At 41.0% G+C, this 22,116-nt stretch overlaps 1 protein-coding gene across 1 annotated transcript; it reads left to right on the top strand.

Annotated features, from left to right (window-relative positions):
- Positions 1 to 3,250: 3,250 nt before the first annotated feature.
- pcsk7 (proprotein convertase subtilisin/kexin type 7) lies at positions 3,251 to 20,743 on the top strand. Its single transcript, XM_078246675.1, has 17 exons — positions 3,251 to 3,358; positions 4,770 to 5,077; positions 6,207 to 6,443; positions 7,967 to 8,101; positions 8,288 to 8,453; positions 8,577 to 8,667; positions 9,276 to 9,330; positions 9,466 to 9,604; positions 9,716 to 9,816; positions 13,839 to 14,006; positions 14,621 to 14,725; positions 14,805 to 14,907; positions 17,859 to 18,015; positions 18,225 to 18,319; positions 18,486 to 18,591; positions 18,812 to 18,929; positions 19,910 to 20,743. Exons 2-17 carry the CDS (start codon positions 4,829 to 4,831, stop codon positions 20,189 to 20,191), a joined length of 2,307 nt encoding a protein of 768 aa, XP_078102801.1. The 5' UTR covers positions 3,251 to 3,358; positions 4,770 to 4,828; the 3' UTR covers positions 20,192 to 20,743.
- Positions 20,744 to 22,116: the final 1,373 nt, after the last annotated feature.

Genomic DNA, 22,116 nt, shown 5'->3' on the forward strand with positions numbered 1-22,116 from the left:
TATTTAGGCCATTGTGGAGTTGTTTTCAATAAGTGTTTTACAAACTAAGATCTCAGCATAATGAAATTTAAAGAACTGTGCATACCCAATTAAAGATGAAAGATCATTATTGGTATATGCTCTGCTCTCCAATGAAAGAAGAAATGGGAGCGAGAGCTGAGCCTGGAGGGGAACATAATTAATTGGGAGACAGTTTGGGACAATATTTCCCACTGTTCCAAGAACCCAACTCACCAGTATATCCACTTCAACATATGTCATAGGACATACTGGACTCCCCAGAAGAGATACGTCTCTAAAGTCATTCCCACTCCCTATTGTACGTTCTGACAACCTGAACAAACTGGAACGTTCCTGCATATGGTCTGGGAGTGTGAACAGGTGCATGAGTTCTGGCATAAAACAACACCAATACTATCTGATGTGATAGGATATCTAATTCCTACTGACCCGATTGTTTTGTTGCTTAATGATGACTCTAAATTACACCTGCTCGAGAGACAGAGGGAGATTTGGCTAGCCGGCTCAACTGCAACCAAGAAAATGATAGCTCAACGCTGGCTCCCCCCCACTCGCTTTGTATAAAACAGTGGTTAGCATATTTTCTAGACATAGTTATGTTGATCTCTCTACAGCAAGGATTAACAAAGCCAAGACATCAACTATCAACTTGACACCCCCCCCCCCAGCCCTGATTGGTGCATCTGAACAGGGAGTGGTGGATTTTTGCAAATCACACTACAGGCTGTAGGTGGTACCAGAGGAGCCAGATTTTTTTTTGAATTACCTGCTTCATGTAGTTCTACTTGAACATAGGGTCAGGTTCAGCAAATATGACAGAAAGTTAGTTTTATAAGTCTTACCTACTGCACCTTTAATGATATGCTTGAGCCCCGCCTCTTCCTCCGACACAGAAAGCAGACAATCTACAATTAAAATGTTGGTAACATTCATTTGTATGTCAAAATGAATAAATCTTTATTTTCAATTATACAAATGATCAATTGCAATATATTGTGTCACCAAAAGCTATCGAGCTCATTTCCATATATCGTGAGATAAGTCCATGTATTGACTATCGTGACAGACCTACTCGTGAGAGCAATATCTGGCTTTTTAGCTGCTGAATGCTCAACTATGTTCACCCGCTAGTTGTAACTGTTTCTCTCTGTCATTTGGTGAGTTGGTTACGTGGCTTTATCAGAACTCTTTTTTACTTAAAACAACTGCCTGCTGCTGATGGAAATTGTGCTGAAGAGAGCAGTGAGAGTGAACCAAAACTGTAAAGTTGTAGGCTACGAAACATAAGAAATGACCTGGACGTTGCTAAAAACACTTCTTACTATGAGCGACCCCTTTTTCATTATACCTAGTCATTTATTTCCATAGTTAATAATACAAAATATTGATCAGTGCAGCTTTTTTTCTTTTTTTTTTTTTTATATTTTTCCGGGCATTTTAGGCCTTTATTTCTATAGGACAGATGAAGACATGAAAGGATAGAGAAAGGGGGAATGACATGATATGTGTACCTGCTCTACCAACTGAGCTAACTCGGCCACGTGATCAGTGCAGCTTTAAGGATTCATTTTATTTGAGAAACACATTGGCCAGGGTATCTTAGATTAATTGAATCTAGCCTAAGTGTCCTTACAGTTTTTTAAATCACTTTTTGATATTCAGGTTTATCCATTACTGATGTTTAATTAAAACAACAAATACCTTTATTTGTGTACTTTTAAATTGCAGATGGTGGACTGATAAATTTCATTAAGGTGCACAACGCCACCGACAGGCCTTCTGCTCCACAACATGCAGTAGTAACTCCCATGGGGTCCCAAGACAATTTTGAGTCATAATAGGGGGACAAAAAGAAGAAAAATGTAGCACAAAATCATGTTCACTTTTCCCACAAAACCTTCAAATACATCACGCTATCTGAGAGGGGACACTGCTCATCTATGTCCACACTAAAAACCTTGTGATTAGAAGACACAAGAGCATGCTGCTTTATTTTAAAGGGTCACAAGCTGAAAAGGATCAGAACACTGGCATACTGTCTCCTCACACTGTGCAGGATCAGCATCAATGTATTTATGTCTTTAGAAAAGGGGGCTTCAACGTTTTTTAAACCAAGGACCCCTTAACTGAAAGAGAGACGGATCAGGGACCCCCTACATATATTGTATAAAATGAAGTTGCATTTAAAAATGGGCCTATAATAACGTGTAGGGCAGCCTAAAGCCTTTATACATACCTTTTTAGTGCATAAAATACTAAGCTATTAAAATAGCCTAATAATTGTTGGCATGATTTTATAAATCATGTTTTAATGTTAAACATACTTGCTATTAAATTCAAACAAGACAAGAGCAAATAAGTCAAAATAGATTTGTATATAAGTTAAAAAATATATATATATATATACAAATGATGAACTACACACTGAATCAAAGTACATCACCCAGCACCTCAGCTCATTCTCTGAAGCTGCAGCAAAATGAAAACTGGACTTTTGAGATGCAGACTGATTGTAAACATGAAACTGCTGCTGCTGAAAACTCTGAAACTCTTCTGTCACACATATCATATCTGCCTGACACAACTTTTGTTTTATTTTAGAGAATGAAAGTGTAGGCAGGTTCTGCGACGTTAGTGTTTACTCAAAAAAATATGTAGGCTATTTATATGTTCAATTCACTAACTTTTCCATTTTAACCCTCTTGTTGACTTCCCGTAGACCATGCAGCTTTTTGTCATTTTGGGTCAAATGTTCCCCCAATGTTTTAGTCGTCTTTTTCGACACCTTTGTGGCTTTTGATGTTTTGAAACTTTTTTTCCACAAGTTTTTGTCACTTTTACCAAGTTTGTCACTTTGTCTGATGTCTTTCTCCCATGTTTTTGAAGCATTTTTGTCACTTCTTTCAACCAAATACTATTCAATCTGATAAAATACCCAAATTAATTGAAAGTATTGAACTGATCATTTAGCTATTTTACACAAAAGAACGTTGTATGGAACCATTCACGTTATTTTTTTTTGACAATTTGTTGAAAGAAACCCACATTTTTTATATAGACTTTTTGAAAATGGCTCAAATTTGACCCGAGGACAACAAGGAGGGTTAAACAGATTACATTTCTGCCTTTTTGGACTTCTGCGTTTTCTTATTTTGTATCCATGTGCAGTACCTGTGTGGAACCAATCAGGTCTGACGCAGGACGTTTGCGCAACAACTGTATGACGTAGTACGTTTGGCTTGTAACGTAACTTGTGTGTTACGGGAAATGATATGACAAGCTTAATGTTTTTCACAAATCTCACAGGGAACAGATGAAAAACGAATTTAGTGTAAAGGTAAGGTACCATTATATAATCGCAATGAATCGCCATGGCCAACTTACTGGTTCGAACTGTCATATCTCACTAAAGAACAGCAATATCAATTAGCGTCAGGATACTAATGGTAACGTTAGCTTACTATGACAACAACAATGCCTCGGTTGAAACTCGAGTCCCACTCCCAAGTTTTTTTTTTAATTGCTTTTATTCTGTTGTTTTTAGTTTATAGTAATATATTATGTTATTATAACTATAAAGTTAGAGTCTCACAGTCGCAGTCCGTTAAATTACTAAACTCAGCTAACTGACCTAACTTTAACTAGCTTAACACTAAAACTAAACAATCAGCAAAATTCAGAGCTAGCTTAGCTTGCCAGAGAGCTAACCGGTTTAACAGCAAATGCGAGCGTATAGCATGTGGTTGCACCATTGATAATACAAAATAACGCTGAATTGAAGCAGCGGAATCTAAGCTAACGTTACTGTTGTCAATATCAACGTCATTTAAATGTTTGAAGGGGGATCTGTTAATAACACTTCCATCTAACGTTATCACGTTTGTGATATGGATGTAATATGGATCCTTTATCATGTGGTCAGACAGAGCCAGAGATTTGGCTAAAGAGCAGCTGGCAGGGGTTTGTTGTTTTGCTTAAGGACAATTTGGGCGTGGGGTGTGTTAAGTCCTATTTACAATACAATTGCACAAGTGTTAATTAAAACAGGAAAAACAAGCTTCCTTCGACAGATCTAGTAAATTATGGTTTAATTCTACAGTAGCTTCTCCTGACTTGAAGTTGTGACATTTAGCTAGATGACCTTAGTAATCTTGTTATTTCCTTTTCATTTAGTGTCCATAATTAGAGTGTCAGAGTCAGGTTTGTGTTATTATATACATTTGAGCTCCAGGTAAAATAGTTAACTGAACTAAAGAGTATTGAATACTACCTGTAGTCAAGGCTGGATTACCAACTGGCCAACAGGCAACTGCCTTGGGGCCTCAGGCTCACTGCTAGAAAGGTTTCTGGTATATGTGCCAATAAATTGCACTGAAGGGAGCTACATTGTGCGTACTTTTGTTTGTATTTTTGAATTAAATTGCCCCCTTTAATTGAGAGACACCCACACCACCATTTGCTTGCGTTCGATTATTGAATTTTCTAGCCTAACAGTGCAAATAGAATAGCATTCATCTGTAAAAGCCACTTCACGGTATTCCGTGCAGGACCACTGGTGTAACCACAGAGTGTTAATCGAATGTGCTGCGGCCACAGCTCTCTGAACTGTCGTCCAGTTAGTGCGATGCTGTGAATTTAATAAGTGGCCTCTGAATGCAGCACACAGATGATGAGCAACCAGCCACATATTGTCATTGCCTTCACAGCTAACAAGATCTTCTTTTCTCCCTGTCTGTCTTTGTCTCCAGGTTGCTGTTCAGATGAGGAAGGCTTGCCTGGTTGACCCTGTGTGTCACTTTCCGTTGCCATGGCAACACCCTATTTTCCCACATTCCTGCTCCTTCTTTTTCTGTCCTCCCTCTTCCTCTTGCTTCTGACCCTCCTGCCTCCCGTTGCCCCATCGATTCCCTTTTCTGCCTCCTCTCCACCTTCACCTTGGCGGTCACTCTCCTGCGGCCTGGGGCAGTCCTGGGCCGTCCGGCTCCACTCTGGCCCACATCATGAGGAAAAAGATGGTGAACAGAGCTCTGTGCACCTGGATGTGATAGCCAACATGGTACAGTACTTCACGAACACTACACCACTACTACTACTACTACTACTACTACTACTACTAGATACATGTTTTAATCTTTATAGAGGTGGTCCATCTGTGGATTTTCCCAAAGCACAGGGACTCAATTCTCTGTTCTGACAAATATTTATTTTCTTTCTATAATTTGTGTAAGTAAGTAAGTAACTAGGGTAAGGGAGCACATCTGATATCTAATGGCAACTGGTTCCAAAGTTTTGGAACAGCAACTGCAATGTTTGTCACCTTTTAGTTTCAGGCGTGATCGTGGGGGAGAGACCTCGGGCCTGAGTGCCGGTGAATAAGATCTGTAATATATGACGGGGCCTTACCATTAAGAGCCTTGAAGGTGATCAGTAGTGTCTTAAGTTAGATTCTAAAGTGAACAGGGAGCCAATGAAGATAGGCTAGCACTGGGGCAACGTGCTCACACTTCTTAGTACCAGTCAACATTCTTACAGCTGCATTTTAGACCATCAGTAGGCAAGTTTATGAAGACTGGGGAAGGCCTGAATTAAGGGAGTTGCAATAGTCCAGTCTGGATGTAATGAACTACTTTTTCCATTTCATAGGAGGACAGAATTGGCTTGAGATTGGAAATAGTTCTTAACTGATAGTAACTTGTAACTAACAACAGCACTGATTTGTTTATCATGATAGAGAAAGAAATTGCACATCCAATAATTCTTCTGTGCAGGTGCGTTGGTAAAGGTGAGTTTTTACTTTAGTAAATGTTAATGCTGCAACAAGAGCATTGTGCAGAATTTTCCTTTTTTTCCCAAGATTATCATGACAGAGCTCAGAATCAAATATCACCAACGATACTTTGATATTGTCGTGTTGCTTACTACAGCATTTTCTTTCTCCCAGTATGCCACTGTCATTAAGCTTTTAAAAATCAATATACTGTATGTTTTCAGTTTTTTTGCTTCATGTTTAATGCTCCCCATATGTATCCTATTTTCTGCAGCAACCCCATTTCTCCGCAGGGAACAATGTTTCATCTCATCTGTTTTAAAGTTGCCTAGGTCAGGGAAAAAACACAAGTTGCCATCTTTTAGAAGTATTGTCCGAGTTTAATTTGTACTTATCATCAGTATTCTCTCTATCCCAGGTAGCAGAGCAGGCTGGGCTGAAAAACCAGGGCCAGGTTGGACAGCTAGAAGGCCACTACTTGCTGTGTTCTGTCAAGCCTGCATCTGTGGCTGGTATTTGGAGCAAGAGTGTCTGGCCTGGGGACGTCCTGGCAGCCCACCCTCACGTCCTGTGGTACTCCCAGGAGAGAGTGCTGAGCCGTTCTAAGAGATCGATGGCCTTCAACGATCCCAATTACCCTAAACAGTGGCATCTGGTGAGAATCTAGACTATTGTGTATATTGCTGTGGCTCAGGAGGTAGTCCTTGAGCAAGACTCTGACTCTGAGCCCCAAGTTGGTCCCAATGGGCAGGCCAGTGCCTTGCATGGCAGCTCCACCACCATCCATGAATGTGTGTGTGAATTGTAAAGGGCTTAGTCCTGTAAGGTAGAAAGGCGCTATATAAATGCAGTCCATTTGCCATTTTTTACCATCTTATTCACTCACTAGTTGTCTAGTAGTCAGACTTACCTTAGTTCAGTGCCTAACGTTAACTTGGCTGTCAATAATTAATAAATTAATAATTTACCTGACAACATAATGTGCGTACAATAGTCATTGTTTGAATTTTTTTGTTTCAACACTAGCACTTTATGTATAACCAGTCTAGCAGACAGCCCATCAGGAGCCTGTTTTACACAGTGCCAACCTGTGCTTTGATTTACTTTTCCTGTCGATGAGAGCTGCTTGTCCTTTTACTTTTTTATCAGCTCAGTGTGGATTATTTAATTTTTTTATTGGACTTTTGTGTTAAAATGGAGTAAGTCAGAAATGTTTTTGCTAATCTCATAGACAGAAACATGTTAACACCAACATATAGGCCTATTTGGGAACCAATATAGCCATCGATAGCCATCGGGAGACTGGGTCATAAAAGTTCATCAAATGGGCTGCTGTAATGTCAGCTACAGGTCGGTACTGTTATATTTTTTTTGTGACCTATTTTTTCAGCCCCTCAGTACTTACATTTTTGCTAAATTGGCACCATAAAAGTTTGCTGTCATAGCTTGCCACTCAGAGATAATGATGTCCTCTGGAAGTGTATGATGTTAATTTGTTGACGTATCTCCCCCCACACCTCTTCAACTGTCCTCTGTTGTTACACCTTAATCAGGGTGCAAAGTACAATAAGAGCATATACAGTCACACCTGATATTGACCATTTCCATTTAACACAGCATCCTGTATGCATAAAGGGCTCGGTGAAGTGGAATATACATGTGAGATTTGTGGTAATTAATCATTATCGAAAGAGAAAAATGATTTGTTTATCCACCCCATGATTTGGATCCGCTTCCAAAATGAATGGATTCTTACAGAAAAGACAGACAGAGCAGAAAACATGACCTCCTTGGCGGAGGTAATAATATTGACTCCTCTAAATATAAAACAACCTTATAAACATCTTAAAACAAGATATTAAAAGGATGCTGGTTAGTGTTAAGGGTTGGGGGAATAAAACAATTTAGGATTAGGGTTACATCGCTTAATGTGTCACCTGGTTGCACAGTGTGTGTCCTGTGCATACAAAAACATCAGACAACCAAAGTACTATCCAAATAAATACTCCATAGTGATGCTTAGGCTAGTCGGTGCCGCCTGAAAAGTAGAGGCGGGAGAAGCCTGCACTTTTGGAATCCTCACCTCACCACTTTAACTTCCTTGACTTGCATTTTAAATCCTGTACTTATTCTCCTTTTCCCCTTATTAGCCTTTCCTTACTCCTCTTATTCTTGCAGCACAATTACCTTAATAAGGGTATGGACATCAATGTAACAGGGGTGTGGGAGCGCAACATAACTGGCCAAGGAGTCACAGTGGTGGTGGTAGATGACGGGGTGGAGCACACCCACCAGGACATCCAGCCCAACTATGTAAGTCAAAACTAACTGAACTGTGAGCTGTTATTCCTGCCGTCATGGCTGAACATTTTGAAAACGATAAAGGAAAGAAGCCGTTTCAGTGAATGTGTTGTGAGAGGGTCTCCACTGCACCAAGTCTTACTAGTAGAGTGTTAACCAGACACTCATTTTCCAACGATCATTTTTCAACCTTTTCAGAGTGCAGAGGGCAGTTACGACCTGAACTCCAATGACCCAGACCCAATGCCTCACCCGGACATCCAAAGCGACAACCACCACGGTACGCGATGTGCCGGAGAGATTGCAGCCGTTCCCAACAACAGCTTTTGTGCTGTGGGGGTGGCCTACGGCAGCAAGGTCGCAGGTACAGACAATTTGGAATTTTAAACTTGGATGTCCCAGTGTTAAGAATCATTCAGAAGGAAGCTGAGATTGTGGGTAAATGTATGGGCTGAAACATCTCTCGCTTGTCGTTGTTTGTGTTCAGGTATTAGAGTCTTGGACGGCCCGCTGACGGACAGCCTTGAGGCCATAGCCTTCAACAAGCACTACCAGGTCAACGACATCTACAGCTGCAGGTAACAAACACGTCTCTCTCTGGTAGGGCTGGGCAATATATCAATATTACATCAATATCGTGATATGAGACAAGATTTCGTCTTAGATTTTGGATATCGTAATATGACATAAGTGTTGTCTTTTCCTGGTTTTAAAGGCTGCATTACAGTAAAGCGATGTACTTTTCTGAACTTACCAGACTGTTGTAACTGTTCTATTATTTGCCTTTACCCACTTAGTCATTATATCCACATTACTGATGATTATTTATCAAAAATCTCATTGTGTAAATATTTTGTGAAAGCACCAATAGTCAACACTACAATATTGTTGTGGTATCGATATCGAGGTATTTGGTCAAAAATATTGTGATATTTGATATCACCCAGCCCTACTCTCTGGTCCTATTAGGGATTTCCATTGGGAAAGTGGCTTTTATAGACAGTACAATACCACCAATGTGCATGTGTCTCTTGTTTCCACAAGCCTTTGACAGCCTTTGTTTGCTCACTTGCAATTTATTTCTTAGCATTTTTTTATGTCTGTATTTCCATGTAATTTTCTATGCCATAATAGCATATTGTACAAGTCTTGCTGGGATTCTGATTTAGACTCCTGTTTCCTCCAGTTGGGGTCCAGATGATGACGGACACACTGTGGATGGACCCCATCCCCTAGGCAAGGTAAGAGAGAAAGTTTGTGTGAAGTATTGATTTCGTCCTGCAGGGGGCAGTACACTGCAACAGATCAATTACAGAGGAGTAGGCATGTAGAAAGACTCTTTTTTTATCACAGCATGACTTTTTCTTCCTCGACAGGCGGCGCTGCAGCACGGGGTGATTGCAGGCAGACAAGGTTTCGGCAGCATCTTTGTGGTTGCCAGTGGCAACGGAGGTCAATACAATGACAACTGCAACTTTGACGGTTACGCCAACTCCATCTACACCATAACAATCGGTAAGACACAAAGGCCCTCTGGCGTGTGTTCACTTGTGTTTGGGGTGTGGACATGTGTTCATCAGGCCATAACTATAAATAATTGTGTGCGTGTGTGTGTGTGCTTTGCAGGAGCGGTCGATGAGAAAGGCAGGATGCCCTTCTATGCTGAAGAGTGTGCATCCATGCTGGCTGTCACTTTCAGCAGCGGGGGGAGCAAGCTGAGGAGCATTGTAGGTCTTACTGGAAAGCACACACACACACACACACACACACACACACACACACACACACATATACGCACACACGCACACATGCACAAAGGATGACGAGAACAGAGAATAGATGAATAGTTGCATCAGAAACCAGAAAGCAGGGAGTCGATTATGAGCTACTTGAAGGTGGACAAAATCTTGTAAAAGCGCAGCTCCACATCAGGAGGAGCAGAGACTATTTTCATCTGAAACGATGACGGATGATGACAGGAGTAAGGGCCCATCGAAGCCACTGACCTTTATTTGCCACTGTTTGCGGGTGTCGCCATGGCAACACAGTTTGGCCCAGGGATGTCATCGCCTGGGGGAGAAGAGTTTAGCCAGGATTGTGTCTCTCTGGAGAAGACTGATCCACCACTGACCGCAGTTTACTCACAGGCCAAGTGCTTACCACACACTGCCCACTACTGTATTATTATGAAGAAACCATTTAGTCTCCCAAGAACAGCTGCCTTCCCAAATGCATCACAGAGTTTTGAGTCTGACAATTCAGCTGATGGTCAGCTAGTCAGCTAGTCATACTGATTCGTCAATTATAATGGATTTATGTAAGCCCTGAGAAATAGCTGTGGCTTACCAAAACATGACACAGGATTATATATTCTAGATTCAGCCATTTACCTTAAGAGATTCAGGGTTTCTTATTGAATATAAAGTGGCATGTGGAAATAATTAACACAAATGTGTTGCATGTTGTTGAGTTACAGAACATGTCTCCTGATAATAATTGTATACTCTCACTACCACATAGACATCTCTGGATGAACATGCACAACACTGCATAGTAGCTTAAAACCTTCTACACGGCCCCGACAGCTGTTGGAAAGGCCCACAGGTCATCCACATGTAAGCACAGAGGGCTTGGAATTCCTCAGCCCACATTGCTGTGGCTTTTCTGTCACACAGGCTGTCACTTATTGTGTTAGCACCAGCAGATGGTGTACATGTTAGACAAATGAGACATGTTTGTACGTGCGTGCACCTTGCATCTGGGTGGATTTTGCTGTCCACTAGATACACTATAGACAAACCTGTAAAACAATATTACAGGTTTTTTTAGTTTAAGTACAAGACTCCCAACTGATCATACTTGTAAATCATTAAATCTTGCATTCAAAGCAACTGATTCTCCTTTCATTTGGCTTGTAAACATCTTTCACTACAAGACCAATGTTTTTCAACCACTAAGTTTCTGGTGAAATACAACGAGCACATTTGTTAAGTTACCTAAACATATCGTAGTGCAATTCTTTCAGTTAAGCTATTGTAACAATCACTTACTCCAAGACCAAACAATGTACATATTTTAAAATTACCCTTTGAAGTGCTAAAGATGATCCGTTTGCTTCACTGTTTTCACATTACAGTAGGCAGAAATGTAACTGTACATCAAATTCAACAACAAACTATTTCCATAATTCCTGTCCCATCAGAAGTGTGATCAATGAAGACATCATCCCCAATCTGGGATGCAGGAAATAAACTGTTATTGCAACATTTATTATAAATAATTATAAATACTGTTAAAAAAAAAACACTGTAACAGAACTGAAAAATAAGTTCTCGTCCACATCACAATGTATGTTTTCATAGTATATGCACCTTGTGAAAAATCTTCTTGAATGTCGAATCCAGGCCTGATATTGGTCAGCAGTGATGTCATCACCAGCCTCATCCACACTATTGTATTGTACACACAGTGGTCCTTTGTGGCCCTGATGGTTTAAGCACTACTGTTACCAGCACTAGTGCTGTTTTTCCATTACATGGTACCTGCTTGACTCGACTCTACTCACATTTTTTGGTTTTCCATTATCAAAAAGAAGTCCCTTGTACTTGCCAACAGGTACTTTTTTTAGTATCACCTCCAACTACATGCCGAGAATCAAAAACAACACACCTGTATGTGTTAGGGGTGGAACGGTACACTGAAGTCACGGTTCGGTTCATACCTCGGTTCAGACATCACGGTTCGGTTCGGTACAATGAAGGGAAAAGCATAACAAAAATGCAGAAGGCAATTTTTTTTTATTGTGCATGTTTTCAGGCTGTACCACCTAGTGTCATCCAGTCTCTCCTCTGAGCTAGCTGCAACAGCCTAAAGCGTATAAAGTAAGATGTAAACAGTAAACAATAAGTAGGCCACCCCACATCATCTCCAGACTCCATCTGGAATTTGTAAACAAAATAAGACAATCAGCTAGTAGTGTGATATGGGAGACAAGCGCTGCTCTCATATGTGAATGCACAGAGCAGGGGTTTTAAAAGAGCAGCTTCGGTTACACAGAGCAGTTGGCGAATTGTGGCGTTAGCTTCACACGCTAACAGCGGAGCTAGCAGCTAACAGCTAACGGCGGAGCTAAAAGCGAGCAAACAGTGAAGCAAATGGGCCTGGAAGCCATTTGTGTTCAAGGCAAGAAGGGATACAGCTACAGTACATCCGTGTTTGGTTGTATATGGAAGGGACTAGTTTGCTTCGTGTGGACCATAGACTATATATAGAAGGTGTGGACTCACTGGACCGACTCGACATGTAGGCGGAGCTTGGGAGCTTCAGAGCTAAGGCGGGGCTACAGATTAGGTGTCCCTAAGAAACGCGTATGTTATAGTAGTTCCACATTACATTAATTAATTTGCACCTGAGTTTTATTTATTTTTATACCGTGTATTCTCCGTGTAAATTCATGTACCGAACCGAGACGCCCGTACCGTTTCAGTTTAATACGAATACATGTACCGTTCCACCCCTAGTATGTATGTCGCGTTAGGTCACGGCAGTTTCCTGCGGCATCACTATGACGACCAGCCACGCTCGCCTCACGCATGAGGCGGTTCTAAATCTGCAATGGAAAAAGGTGGACGGGGAATTGCGGCCGAGCCGAGTAGAGCTGGTACCTGCTGTGGGTAAGCGCCATAAGGTTGTGGGTTCAAATCCCACCAAGGTCACATAAAACCCTTACACCTTAGGGTGCTGATTCTGAGGTTTTGCATCGGACTATAATAGGCAAAAAACTAAAAACCATACATACAGTATATTACGCAAATGTTTCATTGACTATTAGGGCTTTGACTTCGAACTTCGCTATTCGAATATAATTTGAATATAAAAAAAAATATTGATATTCGAACGAATATTAGGCAGCCCTTAATATTCAAAGCTGTTATGGGCATTGTTTTTTTGTAAATGCGTTTGCTTGTAAACGTTTTCAATTCAGATTCCGAGGCTTTTTCACGCATTTCAAAATGTAACTCTCGCTCGGCCGGGGGAGACACTTTGTTTCTCTCATTATGACTCTAGAGTCGCTACTCGCTCTGAAGCTACCGGTAATCACCGTCACTCTCTCACTCTAACACACACTCCCCCCACACACACGCACACACACACGCGCGGCTCGACGCACACACCAGCGCAAAAGTAGAAACATCAGACCACTTACGTAGGCTACGGTGAAATATACGAACTTCCTGTTGAAAGCATTCTGTTTGTGTTTAATCCAGGGTCTGACTTTTTATTAAAAAAAATGGTTGTGGCAGTGTGTTTTTCTTCTGAAAACATCATTGCACGCCTATTGACTGATACACTGCCCTCTGGTGGACAGAACATATACGAAGTTTGATACCAATATAAGTCTTACTGAAGGGATTTAATGGTCAAAATATTATTAATAAATATTCAAAGATATTTGAATATTAATAAACAAACGAACTTCGAATATGATTTTTGGACAAAAGTCAAAGCCCTATTGACTATCAGTTATGAACAATGCGCGTAGTGTTAGTAAAAAGTAACAATAGAGAAGAAAATCCTATCCAGTGTTATGCATGTACTTAGTATGACCGTAGTGTAATTCAATGTGAAACTGGTTGTTTTTAGATGTTTTTTATGTACACAGTCAATGTCAGATGTACTTAGAGTTTTGAAATTTTTGAATCTCCATTGTTGTATCCTCCCCACTCAGCCCATCTGTCTGCCCCCGCAGGTGACGTCAGACTGGTCGATGCGGAAGGGGACTGGCTGTACGGATGGCCACACCGGCACATCTGCCGCAGCCCCCCTGGCGGCCGGAATGGTGGCCCTCATGCTGCAGGTCCGTCCCTGTCTCAGTTGGAGGGACGTACAGCACATCATCACCTTTACCGCCACCAAGGTAGGCCTGATGAAACGGTTGCTGCATCAGTTGTTACTGTATACAGGCCTGTGTAGAGATACTTAGTTTACCTGGATACCTGTGTCAGAACTGTGCAGGGAAACTCTCCTACTGTTAATGGTGCCCTGTGCAGTTTTCTTTTAAACAAATAAAAGTTATGTTTATGTTCAGTGTTTCTCACCAAAATGCATTGTCTATTTCCTTGAGGTCTAACAAACACGATGAATGCATTTCCTTCCTCCATAAAACATTTGCAATTTAAATTAAATTTTTTTTTAATGCGTGCGTGAGAGCGTGTATTGGCCCGCTCCCGCGAAACTCTGACGTGCAGGTATCAGAGGAACAGAAGACTTTACCAAAATGAAGACTGAAAAACACAACTATATTGGTACAAACATTTACCAGCCATGTGGCGGATAGCCCTCTGAGATTTTTACCCTCAGAAACAGAAAATTTACCCGCATTTGGCGATTGGCAAGTGTTCATTTTGGACCCTGCCAGCACCTCTAAAGATCATTAATGAAAACATTAGATCTCATATCTATTTATATTGTTGCATAAAAACTAAAAAGTAAACTTTGCTGTGTGTGTTATCTCTATATTTGTTATAACAGTGTGACAACAGTGCAGACTGGAGGGTGAATGGAGCTGGTTTTCACCACAGCCACCAGCACGGCTTTGGTCTGCTCAATGCATGGAGACTTGTCAATGCTGCCAAGGTACATGCATACGTTTACTTAATAATTGATTCTTTTTTCCACCACAAGAGCTCTAAGTTTCTTCTCTTCTCTGTCTCAGGTATGGGAGTCAGTGCCGTTTCTCGTGTCGTATCAGAGCCCAGTTATAAAGGAGGAAGTGCCCATCCCAACTTATCCCGACGAGCTGATCCACATCTGGAAAGGTAACTTGGTCTGCTTGTCTGCTCCTCTCTCACTCTCTCAGCTCTGTATTGGACAGCTGCTTGTCGAGTTTGCACTCTGTACTACGTAGCTGACTCCCTTCCTCCCTCCCTCTCTCCCTGCCTGCCTATTCCTCAGCCAGTCTGCCTGTCCATATTAGGTAATGTTCTCTTGTTTGTGAGTTTCTGCGTCCACATTGAAATACTGGGAGAGCTTTTTCCAGATTGCCTCCATTTCTTTTTCCCCCTACTTTTTTCTTAATTTTTCCCCCAATTTGTTTTTGTATTTTACAACTTTTCCTAACTCAGTAGCTTTTGTCCCTTTTTGCACTACTCACTGCTCTGATTCTGTCATATTTGACTGTCTGTGTGTGATCTGTCTCTTTCTCCCTCACACACATTTTCACAAATGCTCATGGTGACCTCATTGTTGCAGAAACTTTTCCTTCTCCCTAGTGCTGCGTGCGTAGCGTGCGTGCGTGCGTGCGTGCGTGCGTGCGTGCTGGGTTTTTCTGAAGTATAGGAAAAAAAATATTGTGATTAAAAAAAGTTCCTCAAAAATGTGACATGTTCAGCACTCCGCTGGAATTTGTTCTGAAAAAGGGAAAGAAATGAGAGAAGACAAAATGCACATCTACAGTGAGCACTAAATCTTTTCCATCCATGTCGTCAATGCATGCTTGGAGTTATGATACCATATCAAATTTATTGGATTTTTGTGCATTTCTGCATATTTGTACATATCTTTTTTTCTTCTTGTTGTGTTCTTCCTCTTTCAGTCTTTATTTGCAAATGTGAAATAAAATGACAATAATTTGAAACTGCTGCATGCGACCAAATTTCTAAAGTGGAGGATTATTAATTTGAACCTTGGACAGCTCAAGTGACACAATATCATGAAAGTATGTCAGCCTTTCTATGATGCAGAGTGTAATGGTGGCTGTGAGTCCCCCAGGCACCAACCTTCCGTGCCTTTCATTACATTCTAACTAAGAGTCATCATTAGTAGCAGTATTGGCAAAACTTTGTTTGTCAACAAAACTCTGGATACTCAACCCCATAAGTGTTGAACAGAGGCACACTCCCACATCATGTGTTAATAGCTTCCCAGTGAATTAAGTTGGCACATTCCGACTCTGTTTTTATCTCATGCAAAAGTCATTCAGGATTTTAGAAAACTTTGCAACAGAACTTCAAAAAAGAAGCTGGTGGTTCAGCAGAGCAGATATTTTCTAGCATATTGCCCAAAGATATGTCTTTATTCTCTCATCTCTGAGCCTGGTTCCTCTGTTGCCTGGACAATAGTTTGGAGTATATTACTGATACAACCCCCCATGCAGGGAAGAACGTTTATCCAGTGGATATTTTCTTACTTTAAAAACTCTGGATACAAATTATTCTGCCACAATGGTGCATTTGTGAGAAAACGTATTGAATACATGACTTTTAATCTTAAGTTTTCGACACGCATAATGAGCTCCTCATACCACCACAGTGGAGTTTTTTTTTTATGGCACAGCATCAGTGTTAGAAATGCATCCCCACCAAATCCTTTTCTTTCCACTTCTCTATCTCTGTTCTTTATTTGATACTTCAGTTATCTATTCTCAATCCCTGCCCTCTTTCCTTTTCCTTTCTTTCGCCCCTCCACACTCAGCATCCACTTTACTAATTTCACATCCACTGTACTCACCCTCTTTCCTCCACTTTTCTCTCCCCTCCCTCTTTCTCTACATCTGTCCCCTAACTCTTTCATTCCACACCTCTGTTTACACTCCTTGCTCCCTGGTCCCTTTGCAACCCTCCCTGCCCTGAGGTTGTGTGCAGCCCTACATGGTCAGAGAGCACCACGGCTCATTAGTAGTCAGAGCCCAGGAAATACCAGGAAATGACCAAACACTTGCAGTGGGAGGGTGGGAGGTGGTCAGGAAGACTGACTGATATTTCAAGGAAAAAAAGTAGAGAAGAATATGGAGTCTCATGTGAGAGATTTTCAAGGAATTTCTTTTAATCTCCATGTCTTTCAGTATGCAACTATCTCAGGCTCACCCTGATGTGTTCCTTTGCTAGCAGCTTGTTTTCTCTCTCTGTCACATTATGTGCAATAGCATAATCAATTTAAAAGTAAATTGTATTTAAAATGTGTTACATGTCACATTAGTACGCTAACCATCTAACATTACTTGAGAAGTTGTGTAACATAGTCATGTAAAAGTAAGATGAGTGTAACAAATGAAGTTCTTATAGTACCATATTTTAAGTATAAACAGTTTTTTTTTATTGTGAATTGTTATTCTGCGATCAATACAGTTTTATCTTATTACAGCATCGCTCTGAATACATTTCTTAGATGTTTTTTGCAGGTCTTGAAAAGTCTTAAAAAGTATTGAATTCAGACCTATAGCAGTGCCTTTGTAACTATCTAATCATTTCATAATGGACAAGCATCACTTTCAGCAAAAACTTAAATGGATTAATACTTTTTAGTTGGTTGATCCATCCATCCATTGTATGTTTCTCATCTGGGACCAGGTCACATTACTGTAATTAATATATATTTAGGGAATTGATATAAGAAGTGATATATTAATAAATAATTTCCAGCCATAACATCCCTACTGGTTTTCCATCATACTCTTCATACTGTGGTATGATTGTTAGACAGGTATTACATTTTATTATATGCATTATTAAATAGGTCTCTACCATCCTTAAATTGAACTTGCCGAACCCTGCAGAAACTCTGTTAAATGTATTAAAGTGATTGCATAATTATGTTTTCACATATTATATATTACATTTGTTATAATGAACAGTCAAATTTTTCTATATACAGGCCCACGGCTACGCTTATCAATCCAGGAAATTGTCTCACACACACACACACACACACACACACACACACACACACACACACACACTCTCACTCTAAGCTGCTCTCTCCTCTCCCTTAGTCTCTGCTGCTGACCTGAGACAGTCTGGAATGGAAACACTAGAGCATGTGGCTGTTACCATTACGATAACCCACCCTTGCCGTGGCAACGTGGAGATTGTGTTGGTCTGCCCCAGCGGTATGACATCAGTCATCGGGGCACGCCGGGCCATCGATAGGTACAAACCTACGCATTGGTATCTTTTTTAGAACAGTTAAATTGTATGCAAAGTTAAATCAGTGTCTCAATTAAATAATTAAAGAAGAATTAGGTAGTATAGACAAGCAAGAAAATCAGCAATGATCATATATAACAGTACCTCAGATGTTAAAGTATGGTGATATGACTGCAGTCTAATTAAGTAGTCTCTTTGTGTTTTGCACACAGAGACCCAGCAGGCTACCAGGACTGGACTTTCTCCACTGTGCGCTGCTGGGGAGAGAGCGCTAAAGGCCAGTACACCCTCAAGATATCTGACCACAGTAAGACCCTGCTCTTACACCGACTCAAACACTGAGAGGTGTCAGCGATGGGAATGTTTTTTTTTAGGAGTGGGAACTTTCTGTCTCTTGTATGGTAGTCATTGGTTATGTTGTTTGAGTACAGTACCTGACCCTGCCACACTGACCCTTCTCTGTGCTCCTATAGAAGAGCCGTCACTTGAGAAGTGTGCCACTGCGGGAGTGTTGAAGCAGTCGCAGTTGACCCTGTATGGTTCCTCAATGAGCTCCAGCGAGGTCCAGGACAGACAGAGGTAAGACCTCACTGCCATCTGAACAGTGTTGAGATCATCTGTTGTTGAGTGCCCGTTTTGTTACTGGATTTGTGTTTTAATTAACTAATAGTTTTTCATCATAGTTTCTGAATTGATTCAAATACGTGTCACCTTGACTGGCTCAGTGTTTTGATTGACATGAAAGCTTGAAAGATGTTTTGCATGTTGATTGGCTGTGCACTGATTAATTGATTGACAGGCTGCTGGAGGAGGCTATGAGTGGCAAGTATCTGGATAGCAGCTTCTCTTTGCCCTGCCCTCCAGGCCTGGACATCCCTCCGGAGATCGTCAGCCCCTTCACCTCCAACAGCCTCAAGGTGTCTTTCTGTCTACTCTTATGTAATGTATATTGGAAACCAGACTGCTAATACCTTAAGTAGATCAACATTAAAGGGATAGTTCCATTTCTAGGCAATTCCAAAATGTTCTACTTATTTAGAGTAAACAAGCTAAAGTATGATTTTTTTAAATGTAGCTGTATGCAGTATGGAGGACTGTTGGATGGAGGTTTTAGCCTACTTTAGCTCAGTTACAGGGTACTTTGGACTTGTCAGCCTAACATTACTTTTTTTCAACAGACGCTTTAATAAGAACAGATACTTACCGGGCCAGTTTAGAACAGCTATTCTGAAAATATACAGTGTCTTAATACATTTGATCTTTTATCCATTGAGGGCACACCTCAGATATTTATGTATATCCAAATAACCATAATCTCTCATTTGATGCCTTAAACTAAGCATAATTATTGAATCGGTAGAAAATGAGGGAAAGATGCCGTCTAGCAGGAAATTCTGCCTGCCAGTTACTATTTGTGGTGAAAAAATTAATAATTGTCACCTTCACAGGAAGTGGATCTGAAATCCGACATTAATGACTGTGTTAAAAGTTGCGATGTCAATTGTAAAATGTACACCATCCATGTATCTTTGGAGACATATTAATGTGCATTTGCTTTTAGCAAATATGCTAATTAATCCCATAGACATCCAGTAATAGATCCCAGCTATGCTTATCCCTTTCAACTAAACCAGGAAGGATACTAACACTAAGGTCACAGAATGCTTCAACTTGGTCATCAGTTTTACTTTCACATCCTCTTCTTTTTCCCGTTTGTAGCCATTCTTGTCTTCTACTTCATCCACACATGCATCCTTCAGTGATTTGTAGAACCCAGTCGCTCTGCTGTTGTGATTTACCTCCTCTCTGTCTGTCTCTCTCTCTCTCTCTCTCTCTCTCTCTCTTTCTCTCTCTCTCTCTATCTCTATCTCTATCTCTCCTTTGTCCTCGCCTCCAGTTCCTGCTGTTGCTGGGCTGCTTTGCTCTTTTCTGGTCCCTCTACTACACACTGGAAGTCACACTGGCCCACCTGGACCTCAGGGGCCTTCTCTGCCTGCGCAGGAAACGGGGACGTCACCGGGCCTGGAGAGGGCACCGAGGGAGAGGAGTGGAGGAGGCGGTGGTAGAGGAGGAGGATGGGGAGGAAGATGAGCGGGACTCAGGGGTGGAGTTGCATACAGTGTTGTTGGACTTCGAGACCAAAGTGCCGCATTTAAATGGAGAGCGTCTGGCAACATAGTACTGAGACAGATGAAAGCCTTTCACTGTCTATGCTCATGGGACATCTCAGGCTTTCACCCTCTCCACCCCACCCACCCACCCAGCATCCAGTCACAGTGCAGACTGCAGATGGACTTGACTGAGGAGTGGACTCTTTTACCTTGTCTGCATTCCCTAAACACGTGGCCTTTCATTAAAGTCTGTGTGTGTGTGTGTGTGTGTGTGTGTGTGTGTGTGTGTGTGTGTGTGTGTGAGAGATTTATTTTCTGAGGTGTTATTTGATTTGTCTGGGGGTTATCAACCAACTACTGATTAAAACTTGAAGTGGGATTTTTCAAGTGTGGGATTTGTATATGTATTTTTTTATGAAGTGTAATATATACGCAATATGTGCCTGCTGTACAGATATATATATATATAAAGTGTGTTTTGATTTATACAAAGGGTTTGTAAGAATGTATTAAAAAGTTCTAATTTTTTAATGGAAAGACGTGTTTGGAGTGAAGTTGGAAACTGTGTTTTGCTGTTCAAGTCGCAGGTGATCTGAATGATAATAAAAGACTTGACAGAATATCCTGGTTTTTGAAACGGTTACACACAAAATCACACACTTTGAGAATCAGTGATACTTTATATTATGTTATTATGAAACAATTATTTTGTAAAAAATATAAGTTAATGTATGTGTGCAAGAAATCCATCTAACGTGTTTATGTTATTTACGTGTAAAATGGCAAAATATTTTTAAAGAGGTTTAACAAGACTCATAGTCTTGTTATATATAGTCTTGTCATAGATACTACAGCTATGCACGCTAGCAGCACTGTGAGGCTGTACTTCAGGCACAGCGGTGCTTTGAGCTAAATGCTATCGCCAGCATGCTAACTGATATAATACCATACATTTGTATATTTGATATAATACTATCAAGATTCTCCATCTCTAAACCCTCTCTGACTATGCTCATATTCAGCATGATGATGTTAAGCAGGTAAGCTGTTAATGTTTACCATGGTCACCATCTTATGGCCCTGACACACCAACCCGATAATTGGCCGTCGGACAGTCTGGCGAGGTCAGTGACTCGAGTCTGTTCGGTGTGTTCCGTGCCGTCGTCCTTCGGAGGAGCTGTCGGCCTTCACCAATCCAATCTGATTGGTGGAGTGCTAACCCGGAAATAACGAGCGGGATGAGTGACGAACGCCTCTCAAAAACTGACAAAAATCTTTTAAACTGACCTTTGTCGATCTGAAATGAAGACAGATTCAGCAACTGTGTGGCCAATTTCTCGCTTAAAATGTTTTCAAAAACACGTTTCAGTGAACTATTTTTGTGAAATACGAGATCATATTTCGAAACAACCTGCCATTACTATCGGCTTTAGAAGCCAGACCCACGTGACGCGTTGTCATTTCTGGTTTTCATTTTTTGTATTATGTCTCACGCAGAACGTACGCTCAAGACAGCGTCGCTTCGGTGTGTTCCAAGGCACTTTTTGGACCACAGGGAGCTGACTGATCAGTCCGACTGCTTTTTTTGCCAACGGTCAGCCGTCGGGTTGGTGTGTCAGGGGCTTTAGTTTAGCCTGTTCATGCTAACATTCGCTGCATGTAGCACACAGTACAGCTGAAGTTAATGGGAATGTCATTAGATTTGCAGGTATTTGGTATATTTAGGTATATTCATAATCCAAAGTATTGGCATTAGAGTAATAACATTGCCATCCCTTAAACCATGCCGCCCCCGCCAGTAAAAACAAACACAGGGCTGTGGAGTTTTTCCACCATTTTTTATATGCCCATTACTGGCATGTGAGTATTGTTTTAAGACACACCTGAGGAAACAATCATTTGAAATACTGGTAGTAAAACAAAGTTCCAGTGAATGGTTGTACTTTTCTAATTTTCCCATATCCTGGAATGGTCAAACGGAATAATTCAGAAT

This window comes from Sander vitreus, chromosome 3 (assembly GCF_031162955.1).
Source record: "Sander vitreus isolate 19-12246 chromosome 3, sanVit1, whole genome shotgun sequence".
Taxonomy (NCBI): domain Eukaryota; kingdom Metazoa; phylum Chordata; class Actinopteri; order Perciformes; family Percidae; genus Sander; species Sander vitreus.